The 20,831-nt window shown below is 41.4% G+C and overlaps 3 protein-coding genes across 7 annotated transcripts in view; 2 read left to right on the forward strand and 1 right to left on the reverse strand.

Annotated features, from left to right (window-relative positions):
* Positions 1–439: 439 nt before the first annotated feature.
* Positions 440–11,229, forward strand: RAB9A (RAB9A, member RAS oncogene family). 3 transcript variants are annotated; one of them, XM_064143083.1, is made up of 3 exons: positions 441–554; positions 2,139–2,202; positions 8,430–11,229. In XM_064143083.1, the coding sequence occupies exon 3, from the start codon at positions 8,464–8,466 to the stop codon at positions 9,067–9,069; it is 606 nt and encodes a 201-aa protein (XP_063999153.1). In that variant the 5' UTR covers positions 441–554; positions 2,139–2,202; positions 8,430–8,463; the 3' UTR covers positions 9,070–11,229. The 3 variants fall into 3 exon arrangements, with proteins under 3 accessions (XP_063999156.1, XP_063999153.1, XP_063999154.1); XM_064143084.1 differs by having other exon boundaries at positions 441–550; XM_064143086.1 differs by lacking the exon at positions 2,139–2,202 and having other exon boundaries at positions 440–554.
* Positions 11,230–13,114: 1,885 nt separating this feature from the next.
* Positions 13,115–19,167, reverse strand: TRAPPC2 (trafficking protein particle complex subunit 2). Of its 3 annotated transcripts, none has more exons than XM_064143087.1 (5): positions 19,012–19,167; positions 18,054–18,163; positions 15,967–16,115; positions 15,110–15,191; positions 13,115–14,429 (listed from the first exon to the last, which is right to left on the reverse strand). In XM_064143087.1, the coding sequence occupies exons 2-5, from the start codon at positions 18,144–18,146 to the stop codon at positions 14,331–14,333; spliced, it is 423 nt and encodes a 140-aa protein (XP_063999157.1). In that variant the 5' UTR covers positions 18,147–18,163; positions 19,012–19,167; the 3' UTR covers positions 13,115–14,330. The 3 variants fall into 3 exon arrangements, with proteins under 3 accessions (XP_063999157.1, XP_063999159.1, XP_063999158.1); XM_064143089.1 differs by lacking the exon at positions 19,012–19,167 and adding an exon at positions 18,662–18,943; XM_064143088.1 differs by lacking the exon at positions 19,012–19,167 and adding an exon at positions 18,575–18,651.
* A 111-nt stretch (positions 19,168–19,278) lies between these two features.
* OFD1 (OFD1 centriole and centriolar satellite protein) overlaps positions 19,279–20,831 on the forward strand; it is a 36,302-nt gene continuing 34,749 nt past the window's right edge. Inside the window, exon 1 of the mRNA XM_064143090.1 lies at positions 19,279–19,486. Within this exon, the coding sequence (XP_063999160.1) occupies positions 19,391–19,486 (96 nt within the window). The 5' untranslated portion in view covers positions 19,279–19,390. The remainder of the gene's footprint in view (positions 19,487–20,831) is intronic.

A 20,831-nucleotide genomic window follows, 5' to 3' on the forward strand; every position in this document is an offset into this window, starting at 1 on the left:
AGAAGCTGCCTTCTAGTCGGCAGTTTGGGTACGTGGAGGCCTTTAAGTGAGGCACAGTGAGACTACTGCCTTTAATGACTGACTCTGACCTGCAGATACTCTGTATGGGCGTTTTAACGCGTAATAGTTCGGAGCGTTCTAAAGCAAACAGAAGTCTTACGCTCTCACAGCGGGTCCCTGATTCTTCTTCACACGCTACAGACCCGGCCCTCTGCGGACGCCTGGGTGCCGTGCGCCGGCAGCTCCCCTTACCTGCTTCCCAGCTCCTAACAGCTTTATCGCAGACTCCTGGTTGAACAAACACAGCCCAGTCCCACCCCCTGGCCAGTGCCCGGCGCCCACGGCGCGTCCCGGTCCCCGGCGCCCATGCGCGTCCCGGTTGGGGCAGAGCCTGAGGAGGGAGGGCACCACCCCGGGGCGGGGCTGGGTGCCATCGGGTCCCGCCCCCGCCCGCTCCGCCATGTTGTTTCTTCCTTCCCCAGCGTCTAGGGGAGGCTTCGGGACACGGTGCAGCCCGGGCTCGGGACCGGCGGCAGTCCCTTTCCCGCGGGCAGGTATCGGCTGGCGTGGCGGAATCGCGTTCTTTTTTCCGCAGTAGTGGCAGCTGGCTCCGGGGCTGGTGTTCTGGGGCTGGCGGCCCGGCCGAAGGCTTTCTCTTCGCTCGCCGTTGGGGGTCTGAGGGGATCGCTCTCTTCGGCGCCGCGCTGCTACCCCAGCAGCCTTGGCGGGGGAGGGGGGAGAGCGGTGTGTTGCTGGCTGGGGTTTTGTTATTTTCTTTCCTCTCGAGTCACCACTTATTGCTGCCTTCCCTGCTCCACCCCCTTCCGCTGTCTGAGCTCTGCCGCCTCCCGGGCTAGCTTCCCGGTGCTTGTTCGGTAGCTGTCGGCTGCAAGCCGAGGAGCGGCAGGGGAGACTCCGTCGTTGCCCCTGCCGCCGCGGTGCGCCCCTTGCTGGGGCCGCTGTGGGGTGGGGAGGGCCGCGGGCGCTCCTCAAAGCCAGTGCGGGCGGCGGCGAAGTGTGGCGTGATCGTGGATCCCGTGACTCCGGGGCAGGCGGTGGCTCGTTTGGGAAGCCGCTCCTGCCTGGCCATCCTCGGCCGGCGCATGGTCAGTCTCCCTGCCCGCAGTGCTTCCTCAGTGCTGATCGTGGTCTGTGAAACTCAGTGTCCTACCTGTCCCCTCAACACCTTTCAAGAAAAAAACCAAAAACAACAAAGCAACCAAAAACCAAAAGCCTTTTATCGCTTTTTCATGTTATTGCCTGCTGAAGAAGGACTTAGGTGTTCCCAAGGGGATCCTGAGCAATGTAGTTTATAGTTATATTCTATTTTAAACGAATGATTCGATTTAGTTCTGCTCGGCAGCGGCCGGTTGCTTCTTTAATCGTGGCAGATGGCTGTGCAAACTCAGATGTAGTGATAGCTGGAGAGCCAAAAGGATTAGGTTAGGATTGTAGGATCGTTTACGTCCGAGTAGTTAATGAGTCGTTAATGAGTAGTTTTCAGTGTAAGTATCCCATGTGAAATGTAACTCGTGCAAAATAACTGAAGGAGTAACAGAAGACTGCAAGAAAAGTAGTGTTCAAACCCGCCTTTATTAGTGGCCTTCATAGCAAGGTCACACATAACTAGATACATGGAGAGCACTTAATGTTATTGACTTGAGCGGGATAGGCAAGGAGGAGACTCCTTGGCTAGATTTTGGAATGAAAACGTTTTCACGCCTGCAGATACCTGTCCTGCAGTCTGCCGCTGTTTTTCCCTCTTTCCTCCTTGTCCACAGTAATTTACAGCTCTGCTAAATAAGCATGTGGGGTTTATTTGTCTTATTTTACTTTCAAAGTGTTGTACAACACCGAAGTTGGCGGTGCTTCCTGTTTTCAGAGCAAGGGTGGTTGTGTGCAGCAGAGGTTTGGGGAGTTGGGTTTTTGGTGACGACGTAGTAACTTAATAAGGTTACAAACTGTAATGACAGTTGGGAAAGCAAGCTACTTCTGAGACATACACAGAATGCAAACTTTTTCTTTCCTAGCACTTTGATTTCGAGAGAAATCTAATCAAGGGAGGGTGCAGCTATATATGTGTTTCAGTATCATTGGAGAATTTATAATGAATGTTGTTTTTCTTTGTATTATTTCAGGTTGTATGAACCCCAGTTTCTTGTCTTAATGCTCGTAAAGGCCTTTCTGCTAAGTTAAAAACAGGTAAAGTGTAGTTTAAAACAAGCAAAACTGCGCTAGCAGCCCTTGTTTTACTTTTGAGTGCTCAAAGAAACGAGTTTCCTCAAATTGAAAATATGTGGGAAAAGTTCTAGAGGGTCAAAGAAGTGTTTAGTTGTCAAGTCGTGTTTTTTGTCAGCTTAGTAATCATAGAATGGTGGGGGTTGGAAGGAACCTGGAGATCATCTAATCTAACTCCCTTACCAAAACAGGATCACCAAAGGCAGGCTACACAGAAATGCTTCCTGATAAGTTTTGAGAATCTCTAGAGGGGAGTCCACAACCTCTCTGGGCAAATAATGAGAATAATAATAAATCTTGAGGAACAGGTGTTTCAATTGCTTAGGATTGTAATTTTACTTAAATATTTCACAGTGAGCAAAAAAATCTCATTAAAGAGGCTTCTAAAAATACTTTTTTTTTTTGGCAGTGTATTTTTGGTTTTTTTGTTGGTTGGTTGTGGGGTTTTTTGTTTGGTTGGTTTTGTTTGTATATGTGTGTGTGTGTGTAGAGAATGTGCATCATCGATTATGGGTTTTTGTTTTAATTCTTTATAGTCAGGCAATATGTTGACCTGGTACAGCATAACCCACTTCATCCCTTAGGGATGCGCTTTGATCACATAGTTACATTGGGAAAATATGAATGCACAATGTAGCCTGACCAGTGGACACTGTTATTGCTGAGTCCCTGGAGGAGAAATGCAGTTGATGAAGAGGAGGAAGATTTAAACACATGAGTAGAAATAATTGCTTTGTAAGTTATTGAAAGAGTGGAAGCAGTAACAGAAGTAGATTGCAAGGAGAATGTCAGCTAACTCGTGAATTGTTAGAAATGTTGGACCAAAAGAAGCAGCAGCACCTAAGAGTGCTTTGAAATTGGCTGAAAATAATAGAATATTTAAGTTGAGAAATGCTTACTGTGAGCTGCTATCAACTTTGATGAAATCAGAGTTGCTAATAGTTGGAGATGGAAAGTGAAGACCAGGTCTCTGCAAGATTACACTGGCAGACATGGAAATGTAGGTATTTCTTTTGACAAGTTTTGCTGAATGAGTTTGTGACTAGATCTGTGAGAATAAATGAAGTGGTTCTGGTAGTAGATAATGGAATGATTTCATGATCCAGGGGTTATGCAGCCTTAAGGATTCCTTCCCTTGGCTACTGCTGCTTTCATAGTCCTGAGTCATGCCAGGAAACTGTTTGAACTAGAGTCCTGAATTATGTAGGCGTAATATGTAGAAAGGAAATCACAAATCACAACTTTTGGAAACGAATGGCAGCAGCTGCATGTCTGTTCAGGTTGTGTTCATATTACAAATCATTATTAATAAACTGTAGTGATATTCTGGTGCTAAAGTGATAAATTACAGGTAAAAGAAGGAAGACTTATAAGACAATTAGTATCTCAGCAGCTTGAGCCATATGATTGAAGAGCTTCCAGGCTTGCGGCAAACTGCAGTTCATACATGGCTGTGAGTAAAGGGGTGTTCCTCATTCATCACTCTTACATCAGTACCTCATGGAGGGGAAAGTCGTTTTGGAGGCTGGTTAATGTCCAAGCTTGTACTGCACTTAAGTACATAGAATGTAGCATCTTGACTCAGTATCTGTGTGTTTCCCTTTGAATTGAGAGCAAAATCTTTAAAGGTCAGGCTTGAGAGCTCTTATGAACTAAAACGTCAACTTTTGTGCCACTTAATTGTCCAGGGTGTATACCAGTACCTTCTAAGTTCATGAACAAGGACTGGCTAAGCAGAGAAAAGGGGGAATATCTGCACTTGCCCTTCTTTTTCAGACTTCTGGAAATTCTGCATTTCTGCTCTAGGTGACAACTATAACTACTCCATAGTGATTGAGGGCTGAGGCATGTGAAAACTCCACAAGCAGTAAGTTTTAAGTGTTCAAAACTACATAGTTCTGGATTCTGCCCTTTGTGCTGCAACTCTGATAGTTTTGGGAACCTTTATCAAGGTGTTTACAACACTTTTTTTTGGATGAGCCACTGCCCCCCAGCAGTGAACAGGGATATTTCCAACTAGATCAGGCAGTCCAGGGCCAGTCTGGTCTTGAATGTGTCCAAGGATTGGGCCTTAGCTACATCCCTGGGCAACCTGTTCCAGTACATTACCCCTCTAGTTACAAAGAACTTCCTCTTTATCTTCAGCCTAAATCTACCCTGTTCCAGTTTTAAACTATTGCTCTGTGTCCTCTTATAAACAGTCCTTCTCCAGCCTTCGTGTAGGCCCCCTTCAGATATTAAAATGGTGCTATAATGTCTCCCTGGAGCCTTCTTTTCTCCAAACTAAACAGCCCTAAGTCTCTCAGCCCTCTGGTCATCTTTGTGGCCTTCCTCTGAACCCACTCCAGCAGGTCCTTGTTGCTCTTGTATTGGGTCTGCTAGCCATGCTTCTTTTGATACAGTCCATGATGCCATTGGCCTTCTGGTCTGCAAGTGCACATTGTTGGCTCATGTCCAGCAACATATTGACTGTTCTTTCCAAAATCATTGTCAAAAAGTACATTATGTAGGTAAGTTAGAAGTATGTAATAGGAGAAATAACATCAATTCTCCAGACATTGGATAGGGCTGGGTGATGGGTTGGACTGGATGATTGAAATGGTTTAGGAGTTACCTGCCCCCCACACACAATGAAATCACCCAGACTGGACTCAGCCAGCAGGAAGTTAAGGAATGAAGCTGGATTTACAGCTTAGCAGAATTTGCAAGCATATATAGACACAATATTTACAGGTATATACAAGTTAACAGTAATACAGAAACACAATACCTTTTCCAGAAATCAAGAGTCCCCAGGAGGGCTCCTGACCCAAACCTCCTCCCCTACTCTCTCTTTTCCTTCATTCAGAAATAACCAGATATTCCCTGTATATCTCACATGATAAATCTGGAGAGATCTGAGGTGAGATGTCAAAATGACAAGGAGGTTAGGGAAAAAAAGGTTAGGTCAGATTAAAGAGTTAAGGCAGAGGCAACCACAGAGACCACCAGGAAGAAGGATCAGAACTGAGAGCTGAGCAGTGTGAGAAGTGAGTGTCTTATCTATATTTTGACTAGTTGTTTCTCAGCAGAAGAACGAGGGGTGTAAGTTACTGTTGCCTTTTTTTTTTTCTTCTCACAGCTAAGGATTTAATTTCTCTCAGTAAAATATTCCAATTAGCCTCAAACCAGCACAATGATCTTAGAGGTCTCTTCTGACCTGGTTGATTCCGTGACATCTTAAGGATTTTATTGTTACTTTATCTGTTGAAATGTTTAGGCTTCATAACTAAGAGGGGAAAACAAACAAGCAGAAAAACTACAACAAAAAAACCAAGCCAGTTACAAAAATTCTTCATTGTGAGTTAATTTTGTGTAACTGGAAGAGAAAACCCAGCAGCCTATTGTGCTGAAAGCTACCATCCTGATTGTGCAGGTACTCTAAATGGCTTAACCAGTGGGGCTCCAGATGAGTCCCTTATACAATCAGGAAAACTCTATAATTGTATACAAGTCTTAGCTGCTTCCAAATAAAAGTGCTTCTTAATGCCTTTAAGCATGCTTTTTTTTTTTTGCTGTTTCAGTTCCAGCTTGTAAGTAATAATATATTTTGGATAAGAAAGTTTACAGAAAAAGTCAACTGCTAGCTAAGCATGACAGCTGCTGTTGTGGAAGCTGAATGTCCTGAAGAGTGATGTTGCCTCGAACACCACACTTGTTTATCAGTTTTGGACGGTTGTTTCTGTAGCCTTTGTGTGAAAGGACCAGTTTGGTTCTGGTGGAAAATGGTTTGCAGCTGCTCTAAAATTGTCTGTCCAGTAAAAATTCTTTTTATGGTCATCACTCTCCTAGACCTTACTGGAATGGCCCACATAGTTGAAATGTAATGAATTAACTTCTTAGGTTCTGGATGCAACAGATACTGTTGACAGACTTTCCTTTTATTTTGTTTAAAATGTGTCTTCTTGGATAGTTCATGATAGTAACTACAGTTCTTCCAACTGCAGAAGATAAAGACTCAAATAGAGCTTAAAACCCCTGCATTTAATAAATGTACTTAATCAGATTTTTACTGTCTTCTAGGGAATTTGTGATTTCAGTAGAACAGGAAAAAAACCCAAGTTACAGTTACACTGAAGTGGAGGAACAAGGAAATACTCAGAACTCCCTGTTCTCATAAATACATTTATTAAGAAGATGCTGTTATCTAATGATGTAGCCCTTATTTGTTACCCAATAGCAGGAATTAGGGAGGTAAATGAAGACACTGGACCACTTTACATATTTCACCATTAACATGGAAACCATGTGCAGGTAGACTGGTGACTCTAAGACTTACCACATACATAAAGGAGGTGTATGTTCATATTCTGAGCTATAGCAATTATCTGGTTGCTCTGTGAACAATTTGCTTGTAGCTCCTAAGCAGCTGTAATGTTGTGATACAAACCTGTAGAAATATTAAGGATTTATAAATATTGTTTTTAATTGCTTAATATGAATAGCTTGCCTTTTCTGAACAAAATTTTAATGGAAGCAGCTGCTCTTTTTAAAATTTCTTTGTGTTGAGGCTTCAGGTTGTAGGTTGTCTGACAAAATCAGCATTCAAAGATAGAAAGTTAAAGACAAAAAGAATTCCTGGAATATTTTGTTTCTAATGGAGGCCTTGATTCTAAGGCAGCACAGAGTCATATGATTCTCACACCAGCTTGTATCAGGTGTTAATTCCATAACCACACTCTGTGGGTGATGTATATGCCAGTAATGCTAAGTACAACTAGCAAGACCACATTCTTCAGAGGAGGAGACAGACTAGGCAACCTATGACCCATTTCCATTTTAAATAGGTGCTATTTTCAGAGGAGCCTGTTTTGGCTAAAGTACTTTGAGCTCTTTTCAGTAATGGGTAGGTATAGGAACTGCAGTTTTCCTCATACAGAAACATAAATTTGGGCTCTTTTAAGATCATTGCCCCCAGGCAAGTTAAACACTTTTTTTTACAGGATTATATGGCACTACTGTAAGGAGGGGGACCTTGGGCTGGCACAAAGCACTAATGAGCTAACTACTTAAAAAAAAAAAGCTTTAATTCTAAATTCTAACAGTTAAAAAGCATCATTAGTGCCACTAATTCAAGATCTCTGTGCTGGGCAGCCAGGCTTTTCACTAGCACTTCCAGGCTTTTTCACAGTCTCAAATTGTGCTGGGGAAAGTACAGGCTGGATGTTAGGAGGAAGTTCTTCACAGAGAGAGTGATTGCCATTGGAATGGGCTGCCCAGGGAGGTGGTGGAGTCACTGTCCCTGGAGGTCTTCAAGAAAAGACTGGATGAGGCACTTAGTGTCTTGGTCTAGTTGACTGGATAGGGCTGGGTGATAGTTTGGCCTGGATGATCTTGGAGGTCTCTTCCAACCTGGTTGATTCTATGATTTACCACAGGACAGTTGACACCTGAACTCAGTATAGGCTTGGCACCGGTGTTTGGCATCTCAAGTGCCATTTGGAGTAGCAACAGTGAATTTGCTTTCGTGGTAGTTGTAGAAGTATTCCATTCATCATGGCTGTTCTGCAAGGAGTGTACTGCAGAATACTGAATGGTGGTGTACTAACACTTAGTCACTTGGCTTTTAAAACAAGAATTACAGTGTTTACATTTGCTCCCTACGTAACTCTGTTCTCGAGTTGATTTTAAATGTGTTGTCTGATTGCAAATTTTGGTGAAGTGTTGCAGTTCCACCAGTGTAACAGATACTGTCCTGCCTTATTCCTAAACCTTCATGTTTGCATGCTAAATAATTTTGCTGATGAAATGTGGCATAATTGTGACTAGTTCAAGGCACATGCTCTGTACCCTTCTCTCACTCCACTTTCTTCCACGGATCTGTTTAGTGACCATAAATGAATTGTTGTCCTTGTTGAATGTAATGCAATCCCTCTTTTGCACAAACATTGAAGGCTTTTAGGTGTTTTAAGTGGCAGACTAGTAATTCATGCAGTGTACTGTGCTTAGACTGCAGTCTGTGGCAGAAACCTCTCTTAAACACAATAGTCTTGTGTGGTTGTTCTTACTGCTTCACCCACTTAACATAGTCTTCCTGCTTTTGTACATGAAACTTGAGCTTGGGGTACTGTAACCCTTTATGGATATTTGTGTGTGTAAAATCTTCTGCTTACAACTACTTCCTTTGAATTTTTTTTTCTTCATCTTTACAGGTCTGAGAAGCCAGGAGGATTTATTCCCATAAAAATGGCAGCAAAGTCATCACTCCTTAAAGTAATATTGCTAGGAGATGGTGGAGTTGGTAAGAGTTCTCTCATGAACAGATATGTCACCAACAAGTTCGATGCACAGCTGTTTCATACTATAGGTGTGGAATTCCTAAATAAAGAGTTGGAAGTCGATGGACATTTTGTTACCATGCAGATATGGGACACAGCAGGTCAGGAACGTTTTAGGAGCTTGCGGACTCCTTTCTATAGAGGTTCTGACTGTTGCCTGCTAACCTTCAGCGTGGATGACTCTCAAAGTTTCCAGAACTTAAGCAACTGGAAGAAAGAATTCATTTATTATGCAGATGTTAAGGAGCCTGAAAGTTTTCCATTTGTGATACTGGGTAACAAAGTTGATATCGATGAAAGGCAAGTATCTACAGAAGAAGCCCAAGACTGGTGCAGGAATAATGGCAACCACCCCTATTTTGAAACCAGTGCAAAAGATGCCACTAATGTTGCAGCAGCCTTTGAAGAAGCCGTTAGAAGAGTTCTAGCCTCTGAAGATAGATCAGATCACTTTATTCAAACAGATACAGTAAACCTTCATCGGAAACCGAAGCCCAGTTCATCTTGTTGTTGACTTAATGGTGGGTTTTTTTTTGGCCAAATTACTTTTGACTAGCTTGCTGTATTAAAAAAAAATGAGGAAAGTAGTAGAAAAAAATAACAGATGGGTTTCACTCTAATATTAAAATTGTAACAATCTGCTGCTTTTAGGGGGGAGAAAAAGAAAAACTTCCATTCTTGAGCAACCCATTACTGAATTAATGACCCTTTCTGTCTAGGAAGGTGTCAAGTAAAAAACATTAATACAAGAATGTAATTTGCCAACTTTACTCAAATGATAAATACTTTGACTATAATTAAAACTTGAAAGTTCTAGAAGCACTACTTTGGAGAAACTGTTCTGGAATTCAGGCACAAAGATACTTTTATATATGTATTTTTTTATGAAATCGGCATTCCATTTTTGTTTCTCTAGAAGTCAGTTTCTTAATGCTAGATATTAAACTTCAGTCTCACTACATTCCTTTTGCTGTAAGTGGTACTTCATCTCTAATGTGTTTATTATAAGTTAATATAAATGACTTGCAGGTCTTCTCGGGTTGCATAACGTTGCTATAATTTGTGTAGGCTTTTTAAGTAGGAAATAAATTGCCTACTTCTTTGAAGTCCATTTTCCTTTCATTTACTATTCTAATGCAGTAGTAATTTTTTTTCCCAGTAGTTTGATGCAAGCTACTGGTGACTTTTTTAATTTATTTTTTTTTCTAACACGTCTTTGCCTTAAGTCCCATAATTATCCATGAGGTAAAATAATCTGAGTAACCGAAGTATAACTGTTTTTAGTTATGAAAAAGATGTATTTTATTCAGCCAGCTTTAATAGCACTTGAAGGGATCCACAATATGACAAACATATAAGAAAGCTTTTAATATACAGCCTTAAAGTTCCAAACTTCTTGTTATTATTAACCTGAGCTATGAATGTGTTTACCAGTAATCTCTGCACTGTGAAACTAAGGATTGGCAATATGTAGAGAACTCAGGAAGCTCTTGACTTGTGATAGTTTTCTGCCCTAATACAAGTAAATACATCCAGCTAGTGTTTGACCTGAATTTGATCCTTATTTAAATTGCTTGTAGGATGTGGACTTAGACATTTAAGACATCTTCTACCGTACTCATTGCGTGATGATGAACAGAAGCAAGTTCTGTATTTAATGGATGGTCTTTCTACGTAATGCAGATGAAACCACAGGTCAGGTATTTGAGGCTCTCCGTTGCAGTTAAATGGTAGCCTACAGCTGCTGGATACTGGCTCTCAGAGTACCCACTGTCCCTGTAACAGCAAACTTGATAGTGCTATTGCTTCAGTGTGTAATCCAACTGATAACAGGCATGCATGTGTACACCTTGTGGACTTCCTTCAAAAGGGAGCATGAGGACAGGGCATGTTACTCACTAAACTATGCAGACCCTGCTTTCTGTAAAGCAGCTCTTCTGTTCCAAAAGAATGGTCCTTCCTGAGAGTACAGTAACAGGGAGTTTTCTCTTTAATATATCCGCTCAGTCTGTACCAGGTGTAATTACTTGGAAGTAAAGCTTGCAAAACAAACCTCTTGTTGCTCTTGATAAACTTTTCTGAATGTGTTGTGTTCTTGCTTGAACGTGCCCAGGACAACTTTATTCCATTGATCTGCTGCTCCTGCTTACAAGCAACATCTTTTTACCTTTTGTACATTCCTTAGTGTTGCAGTACTGCATATACAGCAGCAGAACTTCAGTTACCTAACAGCTAAATACAGGTTGAGCTGCAACTTCTGTTAATTTCTAGTCAATGACTGAAAAGATCTGTGAAGCTAAATTCTTAGATAACCTCCTCTTAAGATGAGAGAGCAAAAAGCTTTATAAATAAAGCTTGCTTGTGCTGGGGGCTACAAAGCTAGTGGCATGAAGCTGTACAACTACCACCTTACTACTTAAAGTTTTCTTTAATGCTCGCTTAGCAGAGATTAAGGTGGAAGCAACAAGAGATGAAATTACTGTGAGTAGAGTATTACAGGTATGATTCAAGTGAGATTGCTAAAAGGAAACAATTGAGGATGAGAGAACCATTGTGGTCTTTCCTCTGCCTGAATGTCCACTTGTGTTTTCCCCTCTGTCTCTTTTCCATGTAACATTATGGTTACCAAGCCTCCACCTGAGAAGTAGGTTTAATAAAGTTAAATAAAACTTAATACACTAGAACTGTGTTACTCATGCCCTGGGAGCTGCTATACAACTGTACACTAATCACAAAAGTGGCTAGTAAAGACAGAGGCAGAGGGTTCACATGCCATTATAGTAAATAAGACAGTAAAGGAATTATGTTGAGGTCAGGATTTGGTCTTGGAGGGAGATTACCAAGTATGTGAAAGAAAGCAGAAGTCCTGTGACAAGCAGGTGTAGATGATAGCTACAAAGAATATTCATAATGCTCAACAATAAGCAGGGATTTCTGTGCTTTGTGAATGCTTAGTATTCATCACGCAGTATGGATGTAGAGACTTGTGGCTTCTATTTCAATTCATTGATTCATTTCAAGTACTTCTAGTACTGGGTGGGGTCTCGGCAACATTATAGAGTTCAGTAGAGTAAGAGAGCATGCTGTGTAATGTGTATGTAGAGTTCCATATGTCCTTTAAGATAAGTAAAAAATACTGTCATGGCAAATCAGTGGAATTTTAGAATGGACAGTAAAGTGAAGAGGCAGAATAAGCTATCCAGGACACCTAACACCTCATAGAGTCATTAAGGTTGGAAAAGATCTCTAAGGTCAAGTCCCAACCTCCATCCCAGCACCTCCATGTCCACTAGACCATGTTCCCAAGTGTCACATCTACACCAGGCTGTTTGCTTTAACTGTTGCTCTGTTCCTCAGACAGATCCTGCTTTTAAGTCATAGGGCAGGTTACTTAAACAATAACAGAACCTTGCATAAAGTTGAGTCTAAGCTGCATTTCCAGCCTAAATTTAGAAAGACTGGCTTATGTTCTTAGCTTGTACTAATGACCTTACACCTGACTTTTGAAATGTCTAGGGTAATTCCAGTCCATTTAACTAAAAAACTTTGTTGCCTTTATTGCATAATACAGATTACCTACTGATTTCTCATACTGCAGCAGATTTCATTTGAATTCTTATTCCTGAGTCTCTGAGATGAGAACATAACACTTGCAAAGGACATACCTCTTCTGCCATGTCCACTGAGAACCTAGTCATTGCCTGGTGCAGGCTAGAACAGCATGTTCCAGACCTGAATAAGATTTCTGACTCCTCTCTTAAATCCCAGGGTGAAAAGTCACAAAAGCATGAACTGAGATTTTTCTATACACAGGGAAATCACAGCTACCTAACAAGGATCAGAATTCTGCCACAAAACTATGTTCCTTACTGCACATGCTGTAATGGTTAATGTAATGAGTTAGGATATAACACTCTCTTGCCTGTGGCCAGTAACAGTTTGTTTTCGTAAAGCCTAAATGGATTCATGAGACTGCATTTTCCATTTACAGATGCTTTACTGAGAAGAGGAAAGATGTATGTGGGGCATATGAACAGGCACCACTTAGCTAACTGCCTTCAGAGATCAAGCAAGAGAGAAAATGCTTTCATTTGACTTGTATTTCACTTCATGGTGTGTTGGCAGACAAGAATATAATTACTAAGAAAACCCCACAGTTTGTAAAAGTGGTGGAAACTCATAGCACTAGTCCTTCATTTTTGCCAAAACTTTTCATACTGCCACATACATGATTATTTAACATGAATCCTAGCAGTATTTTTCCAACCATTGTGCGCTGGGGAGGCAGAAAACAGCTCAAACTTAAAATATCCTTACCAAACCAATAGCTTTATATGAATGACAACAGTTCACCTCAGGTGAGCTTCTGTTGCCTACAGATAGCAAAAAAGCCCCAACAGCTGATTTACATTATTAAAAAATCTATACAGTGCAGTTCTCATAAGTAACACCATGAAGACATGTACCTATCTTCACTTGCCACCCCACCAGCAAAGGCAGCCTTACTATCATCATCTAGTTTTCTTGTAGTCACTTTAAGTATACTCAACAAGCATCCATACTACATCATTCTATGTTTTATTTAAGGTAAATGCTGCAACTTTTATATAATGTTCTTTTTTAATGGAATATACTACAGTGACAGTTTAGCAGTAAGTGTGAATTACAGAGAAATAACAACTGTGTGTTTAAAGCAGATAGACATGTGGTCCCTTTAATTATACAGACTGTGTAAAATGTACTTCCTAGAACAAGACAGCATGCCACTTCCTTTGGAAATTACTTTTCAGACATATGAAGAAACAAGTCCAAGAAGACAGCTTATACAGACTTTCTGCAAAAGGACACAAGCTACTTGAAAGATTATGAACCACCCAAAATACTAAGTACATAGATGCCAAATGACCCATTAAAAATTTCTGCTTTTGAATGATGGTTAAGTTTTGCAGAAGGGTCCTCAGCCACATTTTACAATGGAATAGCAGCTAGACAGACCAAAGAATGCCTTTGTGAAATCTCTACAAGTAGAGTTCCATGGTTCAAATTTATGCACTTGCAGAGATAATAGAAAGAGCTGGGCTTAAAACATGTGCATGTAGTTTGTTTTTTTCCATGTGTAAATTAAAGTCAGAGCAGACATAGCTGTTCTGTTCTACTTCATTTCATTGATGCAATACTGCAGACAAACACCTATTGCACTAAACATCTGGTAAATCTGAAATTTTAGGTTGAAGATGGAGCTTTTTTATTTTTATGGAGTAATTTATAATAAATACATTACACATTGCAGTATAAATACAGACTTGGTTTAATACCACAAAGTGAGGTTAGTCTGCAAAGGACCATACATAGGAAAGTTTCTAAGAAAATTAACCACTTGGGCTGAACAGTCCAAGAATTCCTTTCTGCTCTTACATCACATGACTGGAGATGTCTTTTGCATTCAGACCTCATTTCCTCCCACCTTGTATAAGAGGTTCTCATTTTGCATACACATTGACACCCACATGTCTGAGTTAGTACCTATTCAGCTCCACATTTTAAAACTTAGTTCTCATAACACATAAAAGGAAACTTCTTCAGATACATGTTTATGCAAAGAAGCTTGGTTGGTATCAATATCAGCAGGGGAAAAAAAAGAGCAGCTTCTTCAGCATCCAATCTGTCAAGTCTTCAGAAGATGAAAATCAAACATGCCAAGAAATAACCAGAAGACCTACAGTTCAAATAATCAGGAAAGTATGGAAAAAGCACTCACTCAAGAAATGCATTTATTCAGCTTAACAGGTGTTTCTTCCCAAGGAACTGTACTTTCCTTTCAAAGGCACTAGATCGAATAGGAGAATTGAGTTCATAAAATGGATTCATTGCAAACTGAGGAAAGGAAAAAAAAAATCAGTAAGCACAATGTCCATCACTGGAAAATGTTACTTCAGATGACAACTAATACTCACTTTCAGCCTATTTAGTGACACTTGTTAAGAGCACAGAGCTCCTAAACAAGCACTGGTTTTCCAGGCCCTTGCACTCTCCCCATATGTGCACAGACATCCCCTAGTACCAGCTCCAATCTCATCATGACAGTAGTGGTAATTTTTGGTTTGGAAATTGGCAGGCATCATTTGAGTACTTGTGGGAGGCCAAGATGGCCACCTCCCAGCTGATGAGTGCCCCATCTTATAGTGAAAGCATCTCCAGGCTGTGAGAACATGGGCTGCTTGCTCTGAGACCCAAGCACTTTGACCATGCTTTCACAGAACAGTCATTTGCTTTCATTATCACCATTAACAACATAATACTGCCCAAAAATCACCACTAACATGAAGAATAAATTCTGAAAGGGCAGTTTGTAACAATTTAGAAACATCTACTCAGTTTAATGGAAAATGCAGCCTTTGTGTTGCATTTTGCCTGGTTAACATGGACTGCACAGGTGCTTCTTCACTTACACAGACCCACCCCCCAAGAAAGCATGCTAATGCAGGCATGCCTGCGCATCTACAACAGAACATGCTTAAAGGACCACAGTGAGACCATAAGAAGCGGGTTCTTACCTTGATATATAAGTCATATACATCATTAAAGAAGTTCTTAATTCCATCTTCCTGCCTTACATCATGAAGCATTAGAAATCTCATATGTAAAGCAATTAAGGAAATTTTGACTATTACAAAGGGGAGAGGCCTTTAGCATATTATGAGATAATCACTTGCACCTAATTCTGCTCAGATTGACAATGTTTAGATGTACATGAAACAAGAGTGACTAAAGAAGTAACTGAAGCTGTGAAATTTATAAAGCATTACCTTTATATTTAAAAATCCCCCAGACAACAATCACATCTCTGTTCAAGGCTACTCTTTTTAAAGCTATACGATTCTGAATGTGAGCCTTAACTCTGAAGTTAAGATTACACTCAATGTTACTTGCTATGTATAACAAATGTTTCACAACAAAGACTGCTAGGACTCTTTGTACATAAGATCAAGTCTTGACACTCCATTTTCAAGATGGGTGTGACTGATATTGAGCATGTCTATCTATGCTGCTCCTCTCAAAGGGATAGGAGAGAGAATCGTATAAACTTGCTCAGAGCCTCTCATACCTCCTTCCCTCTACTCCATGTCAGCTCCATATTTCATTAAGCTATTTCAGCATCTCCAAAAGGAAAAATCCACCTTTCCAATTGATCCCAATTTTAAACAATTGCTGTGCCTCCCAATTTACTTCAGTCTCCCAATTTACTTCAGTCTCCCAATTTACTTCAGTCTCCCAATTTACTTCAGTCTGAGGATGGTGATGTTCTCTAACAGTAATTGTGCTGAATAGCCAAAAAAGTCTTCCAAATTAATTTCATCCAAATTATCCCTTTCTGGCAAAAGGCTATTCCTATATAAGGAACAAGGGAAGGATATGTCCAGCTGTGACAAAAGCAGAAACAAACCATTCATTAAATTTGTCCACAGTCTTCAGATACATGTTGTTAGAAAGCCACATGTTCTCATCTACTAGGTCAAGAGCAGCATGGGCAATAAACTGGTTGAGATGGCGATGATCATCCTAATACATTTTCAGAAGACAGTAAAACATAAACAACAATTTGCTCAAGTCACTAAACAACTAGTGCTCAAGTTATGTTTGGTTATACCCTTTTGCTACATCTGCACCAGCTGTGCAATGGTAATTAAATGAAACTAGTACATATTGTCATGATACTTTGGTTTCAAGGGAGAAAAAGGTCATAATAAAAGGTCATCGCAAAAACAGTCTTAGGAGCAGCAAAATCAGTAATGCCTGTATTTGTAGCTCAGGAACAAACCCAAGCTTGAATTCTTTTGGGAACCAATGGGTAATCTCCTGCTGCAAACTTATGTGAGTTTGTGAAATTTACAGTAATTTAGCATTTTTGGACCATCACATTTGGCATAAATTGAACAATAGGTTACAATTCAATTGTAAAACACAGAGGAAAGATAGGGAGAGAAGGAGAATAGTTACAGTAATAACATTATTATCCAACGATTCTGGTTTGGTTCCTTTTCAGGTTATTTGCTTAGAGAATTATTTTATTGGTTTGGGTGTTTTCTTTTTCCCAAGAGCCCAGTGCAGAAAAATATCCTGCAATTAATATTCAATATATGCTTGCACATGTAAATTGTACCTTTCTATAATGAACATGAATGGCCTTTGTAAGACTGATCACAGCACTTGCTTAGCCTTAACACTACAAGAGTTTAGCAGGCAAAGGGCCATTTTCTTTTTAAACAAAATAGAACACCAGAGGACATCAGCCAGGAAGAAACACAAGATTAAACCATACTGTAAGCTTCTATCAGACTGGAAACACAAGTAGCCTTGTACTGCTTCTGATAATAAGGGATGCTATTAATTCCACTTTCACGTCTCTCAGTGCACTGTATTTTGCCTTGAATCAAGTTTGGCTCAAGGCATTAACAGCTCAGCAGGTTCCATTGAACCATATCAAGGAAGAGATTAAATGGTGAAGCTTAAGAGGAAAAAGCTTATGCTGATTTACCATGTACATTAAACCAGTTTTCACACATGTGTATGCGTTTTTACAAACTACAAATACTACATGCTTACTTCAGGCAGCTGTGCACCTGCACTGAATTCACTTTAAATGGCATGTCTCAGAAACAGAAGTCCCCCAGCTCTCCTTCACTGCACACACAGTTTAGACTCTCTTGGGAAAATTTAGTACTTCAACCTAGTCAGACAAGAAGCTTACCCAAGTCAAATTACTACCATTAGCAGAATGCAGAAAATTAATCTTATCCACTACTTGACACATCTTCACATTAAGTCTAGTCCAGCCAGCCTTATTTACTGTCTAGTAAATAGTCTGAAATACAGATGATGCCATCCTGTTCAAATCAATGACAGCATATACTGTCATTTATGGATGCCATGCTCTCTTAAGGAAACCATGGTTTACAATGAATTAGTACAATCTGGCAAATAATATTAAGGACTGAAAAGTTCCAGAATTCTAGTTCTTATGACAATGAAAGAAAGGAAAAGAAAGGAAAAGAAAGGAAAAGAAAGGAAAAGAAAGGAAAAGAAAGGAAAAGAAAGGAAAAGAAAGGAAAAGAAAGGAAAAGAAAGGAAAAGAAAGGAAAAGAAAGGAAAAGAAAGGAAAAGAAAGGAAAAGAAAGGAAAAGAAAGGAAAAGAAAGGAAAAGAAAGGAAAAGAAAGGAAAAGAAAGGAAAAGAAAGGAAAAGAAAGGAAAAGAAAGGAAAAGAAAGGAAAAGAAAGGAAAAGAAAGGAAAAGAAAGGAAAAGAAAGGAAAAGAAGAAAAAGAAAAGAAAAGAAGAAGAAAAAGAAAAGAAAAGAAGAAGAAAAAGAAAAGAAAAAGAAAAGAAAGAAAAAGAAAAGAAAGAAAAAGAAAAGAAAGAAAAAGAAAAGAGAAAAGCAAAGCAAAGCAAGATACCACTCACACTTCTAAAAACATAGTGGTCATGGGGAAAAAAAGCATACCTTGGACTCTACTTTTCCAGGTGGCAGAAATTCCATTTCAAATATGGGATTGTCATGATGACCAACTATTACAAAGTAGAAACTTCCAGACATTCTTCAGTGTTGTACTCCTTAGCAGAAAAGACAGACACGCTTTAGAATCACAGAATGATAGAATCGATCAGGTTGGAAGAGACCTCCAAGATCATCCAGTCCAACCTAGCACCCAGCCCTAGCCAGTCAACTAGACCATGGCACTAAGTGCCTCATCCAGGCTTTTCTTGAACACCTCCAGGGATGGTGACTCCACCACCTCCCTGGGAAAACTACTGATGAGTCATTACACAAACTCTAAATACACCTCAAAATGCTCCTGAAAAATCAGTCAGCATGACTCCTATTCATACTTACCGTAGCCTGGAAAGAGATAAACACTGTCTTAGGTATGCACATTTTATACTAAAACAAACCAACCAACAAAAATAACCCCACAAAAGCTTAGGAAGTGAAACACGAGTTGAAGATAACCTGGTTACAACTACCTAAAACCTCTTCACAACCGACAGACGACCTGACAGCTCCCCTCGGTGACACGGACGGCAATGAGTTCATTAAATCAGTCGGTGTACCCGCCTCTGACGAAATCTCATCTGTCTCTCCCCAGGAATGCTACGAACAGGCAGTAGAACGGGAAAGTGGGGCGCACTGTGTCCTCCCTCGCCCACGGCACATGTCGGGCGGTCCTACGGAGCCCCTCGGCCCGGCCACGTCCCTCCGGAGCTACCTGCGGGGTGTGAACTCCCCCGCCGCTCCCCAGCGCCCTGAGGCCCGCCCAGGCTGGAGGCCCTGCGCACCGCGGGCGCTGCCACCCCCAAGAGAAGGCTAGGGCGCCCGCGGAAAAGGCGGGGAGGAGAGGAAGGGAAGGAGAAAGCGAGGGTCCGGGTCCGCGCCCACAGAGATCCCCGGGCCCGCCGCCTACCCTGCGAGGCGAGCTCCGCAGCGGCTACCGACGGCTGCCCGGAAGCGCTCCCGCCTGCCAGCCCAGCTTCCGGCGCGGCCGTGACGCCGCAGCCGCCGCCAGCAGCGGGCGGTGGAGCCCGGTCCACGTTCCCGCTCCCGGCGCTTGCCGGCGCGGGCTGCTGGCTCCGTGCAATACTCGCCCTTGCTCCGGTAGAGACCAGAGGGTCGAGGGGCAGCGCCCAGGCTCGGGCTGGGACGTGACGCCCTGTCAGCGGGCGAGTCCTGGCCAAGCGTGGGCCTGCGTGTGGGGGAAGATAGGCATCGGCGGCTCGCTGGACTGCGGTCCGGCCTGGAGTCAGTAGGGTGCTTTTAACCGCCCCCCGGTGTCCTACGGCAGGATGGCTTCGGTTGAAAGAGAAACACTGTCCCAGGATGAACTTCGGAAAAGGCTCTATCAGACTTTTAAGAACCGAGGTGTACTGGACACACTTAAGGTGTGCTTTAGTTTCAGCAGGTGCTACCTAGGGTTGTGTTGCTCAATACCGAAAGTAGTGACAGGCCGAATAAATGGGTTTTTTTCCCCGTGTTTCTTCAAATGTGATGTTTTTGCTGCAGCCTAATTCACATTCAGTATGGTTTTAAGTTTTCTAGGGGGTTGGCTGGTTGTTTTTCTTCCCAGACACAAGGTTCTAACTATACAGAAGTGCTTTTCGTTGTGTTCTGCTGTCAGGCTTTTTAAGAAGGTTACAGGCTGTGCTGGCTTGAGCCTAGTTGGAATATTTTAATGAGAGAAATTAGATTATAGGCTGTGAAAAAGAAACAGTGGTGATGTCTACTTCGCTCATAGGCTTGCTGAGATGTATAAAAACAAGGGCACAAACACTCTGTTGGAGTTGGTGTCTCTGTTTTCTCCCTGGGCTCCTGCTGTTCTGCTTGGATCTTTGTAACCCAACTAATCTTTCTGCTTCTAACCCCCCTTGCCAATCCTTCCAGTTCACCTTACATGTAAGGCAGACTCAGGGATAAGGTGGAAGGGTGGTTGGGAGCCTCTCCTGGGGACTCTGATTTCTGTGAGGGGTATTGTATTTCTGTGTTACTTTTAACTTGTGTATTTCTGTATACAGCTGTGTGTGTTTGTAATATATTGTAAATATCTGCTTGTATATTGCGCTAAGCTGTGAATATGAAGCTTCATTCCTTAACTCCCAGCTGGCTGACTCTAGTCTGGGTAAATTCATTGTGTGGGAAGGCAGGCAACTACCAAACCATCACACAGGCCTGTATCAAGTCTTTGAAAATGTCCATGCTTGAGAAAAAAAAATGAGAATGCAGGACTGGAAAGTATCTCAGGCTACATAGCTTATTACATACTGTAAGTGAGCACACTGTTTGAAATATCCTCCTAAAATATTCCAGTTCTATTTTAAAACTATTTGAGCAGTTGTCTCTCTGTGTGCTCCTTCAGGAATGGAACAGGGCTATGTTCAAGAGTGAAACTTTGTTCTGATTTATAATCAGAGTGTGTTTGTTGCTGCTCTGGCTTTCTTGTGTTGAGAGTATCCTTTAGTTTAAGTAGTCCTTAGTCTTTTTGATGATTTATAGGCAGCAGTCATCCCTTTTTTCAGAATTCTGTTCTACAATGCTAAGCAATTCATAGTGCAGTGATCTTGTTCCTGGTCACCTCAGTAGTTCTCCATTTAACTTTGAAACCTTTTCCCCCTGCTACTTTTTAGTGGAAGTAGGTTAATGTGAGCTTTCCAGGCAAAAATTAGGACCTGTTTTTTGGGGAAAGTCTGTAATAGGGTATGTATGTGTCCTTCTGAGGCACACTACATTTGT

Source organism: Pogoniulus pusillus, chromosome 5 (assembly GCF_015220805.1).
Source record: "Pogoniulus pusillus isolate bPogPus1 chromosome 5, bPogPus1.pri, whole genome shotgun sequence".
Lineage (NCBI taxonomy): Eukaryota > Metazoa > Chordata > Aves > Piciformes > Lybiidae > Pogoniulus > Pogoniulus pusillus.

Bases quoted from the DNA above. Each gene is read 5' to 3' on its own strand.
- TRAPPC2 (XM_064143087.1), bottom strand. From the start codon at position 18,146: ATGTCTGGAAGTTTCTACTTTGTAATAGTTGGTCATCATGACAATCCC. The intron at 15,192-15,966 runs CCTTCCCTTGTT...TGCTTTACATAT, and splicing joins TTTGTCACAGCTGGACATAT to GAGATTTCTAATGCTTCATG. The intron at 14,430-15,109 runs GTAAGAACCCGC...TCCTTTCCTCAG, and splicing joins TATATGACTTATATATCAAG to TTTGCAATGAATCCATTTTA.
- RAB9A (XM_064143086.1), top strand. From the start codon at position 8,464: ATGGCAGCAAAGTCATCACTCCTTAAAGTAATATTGCTAGGAGATGGT.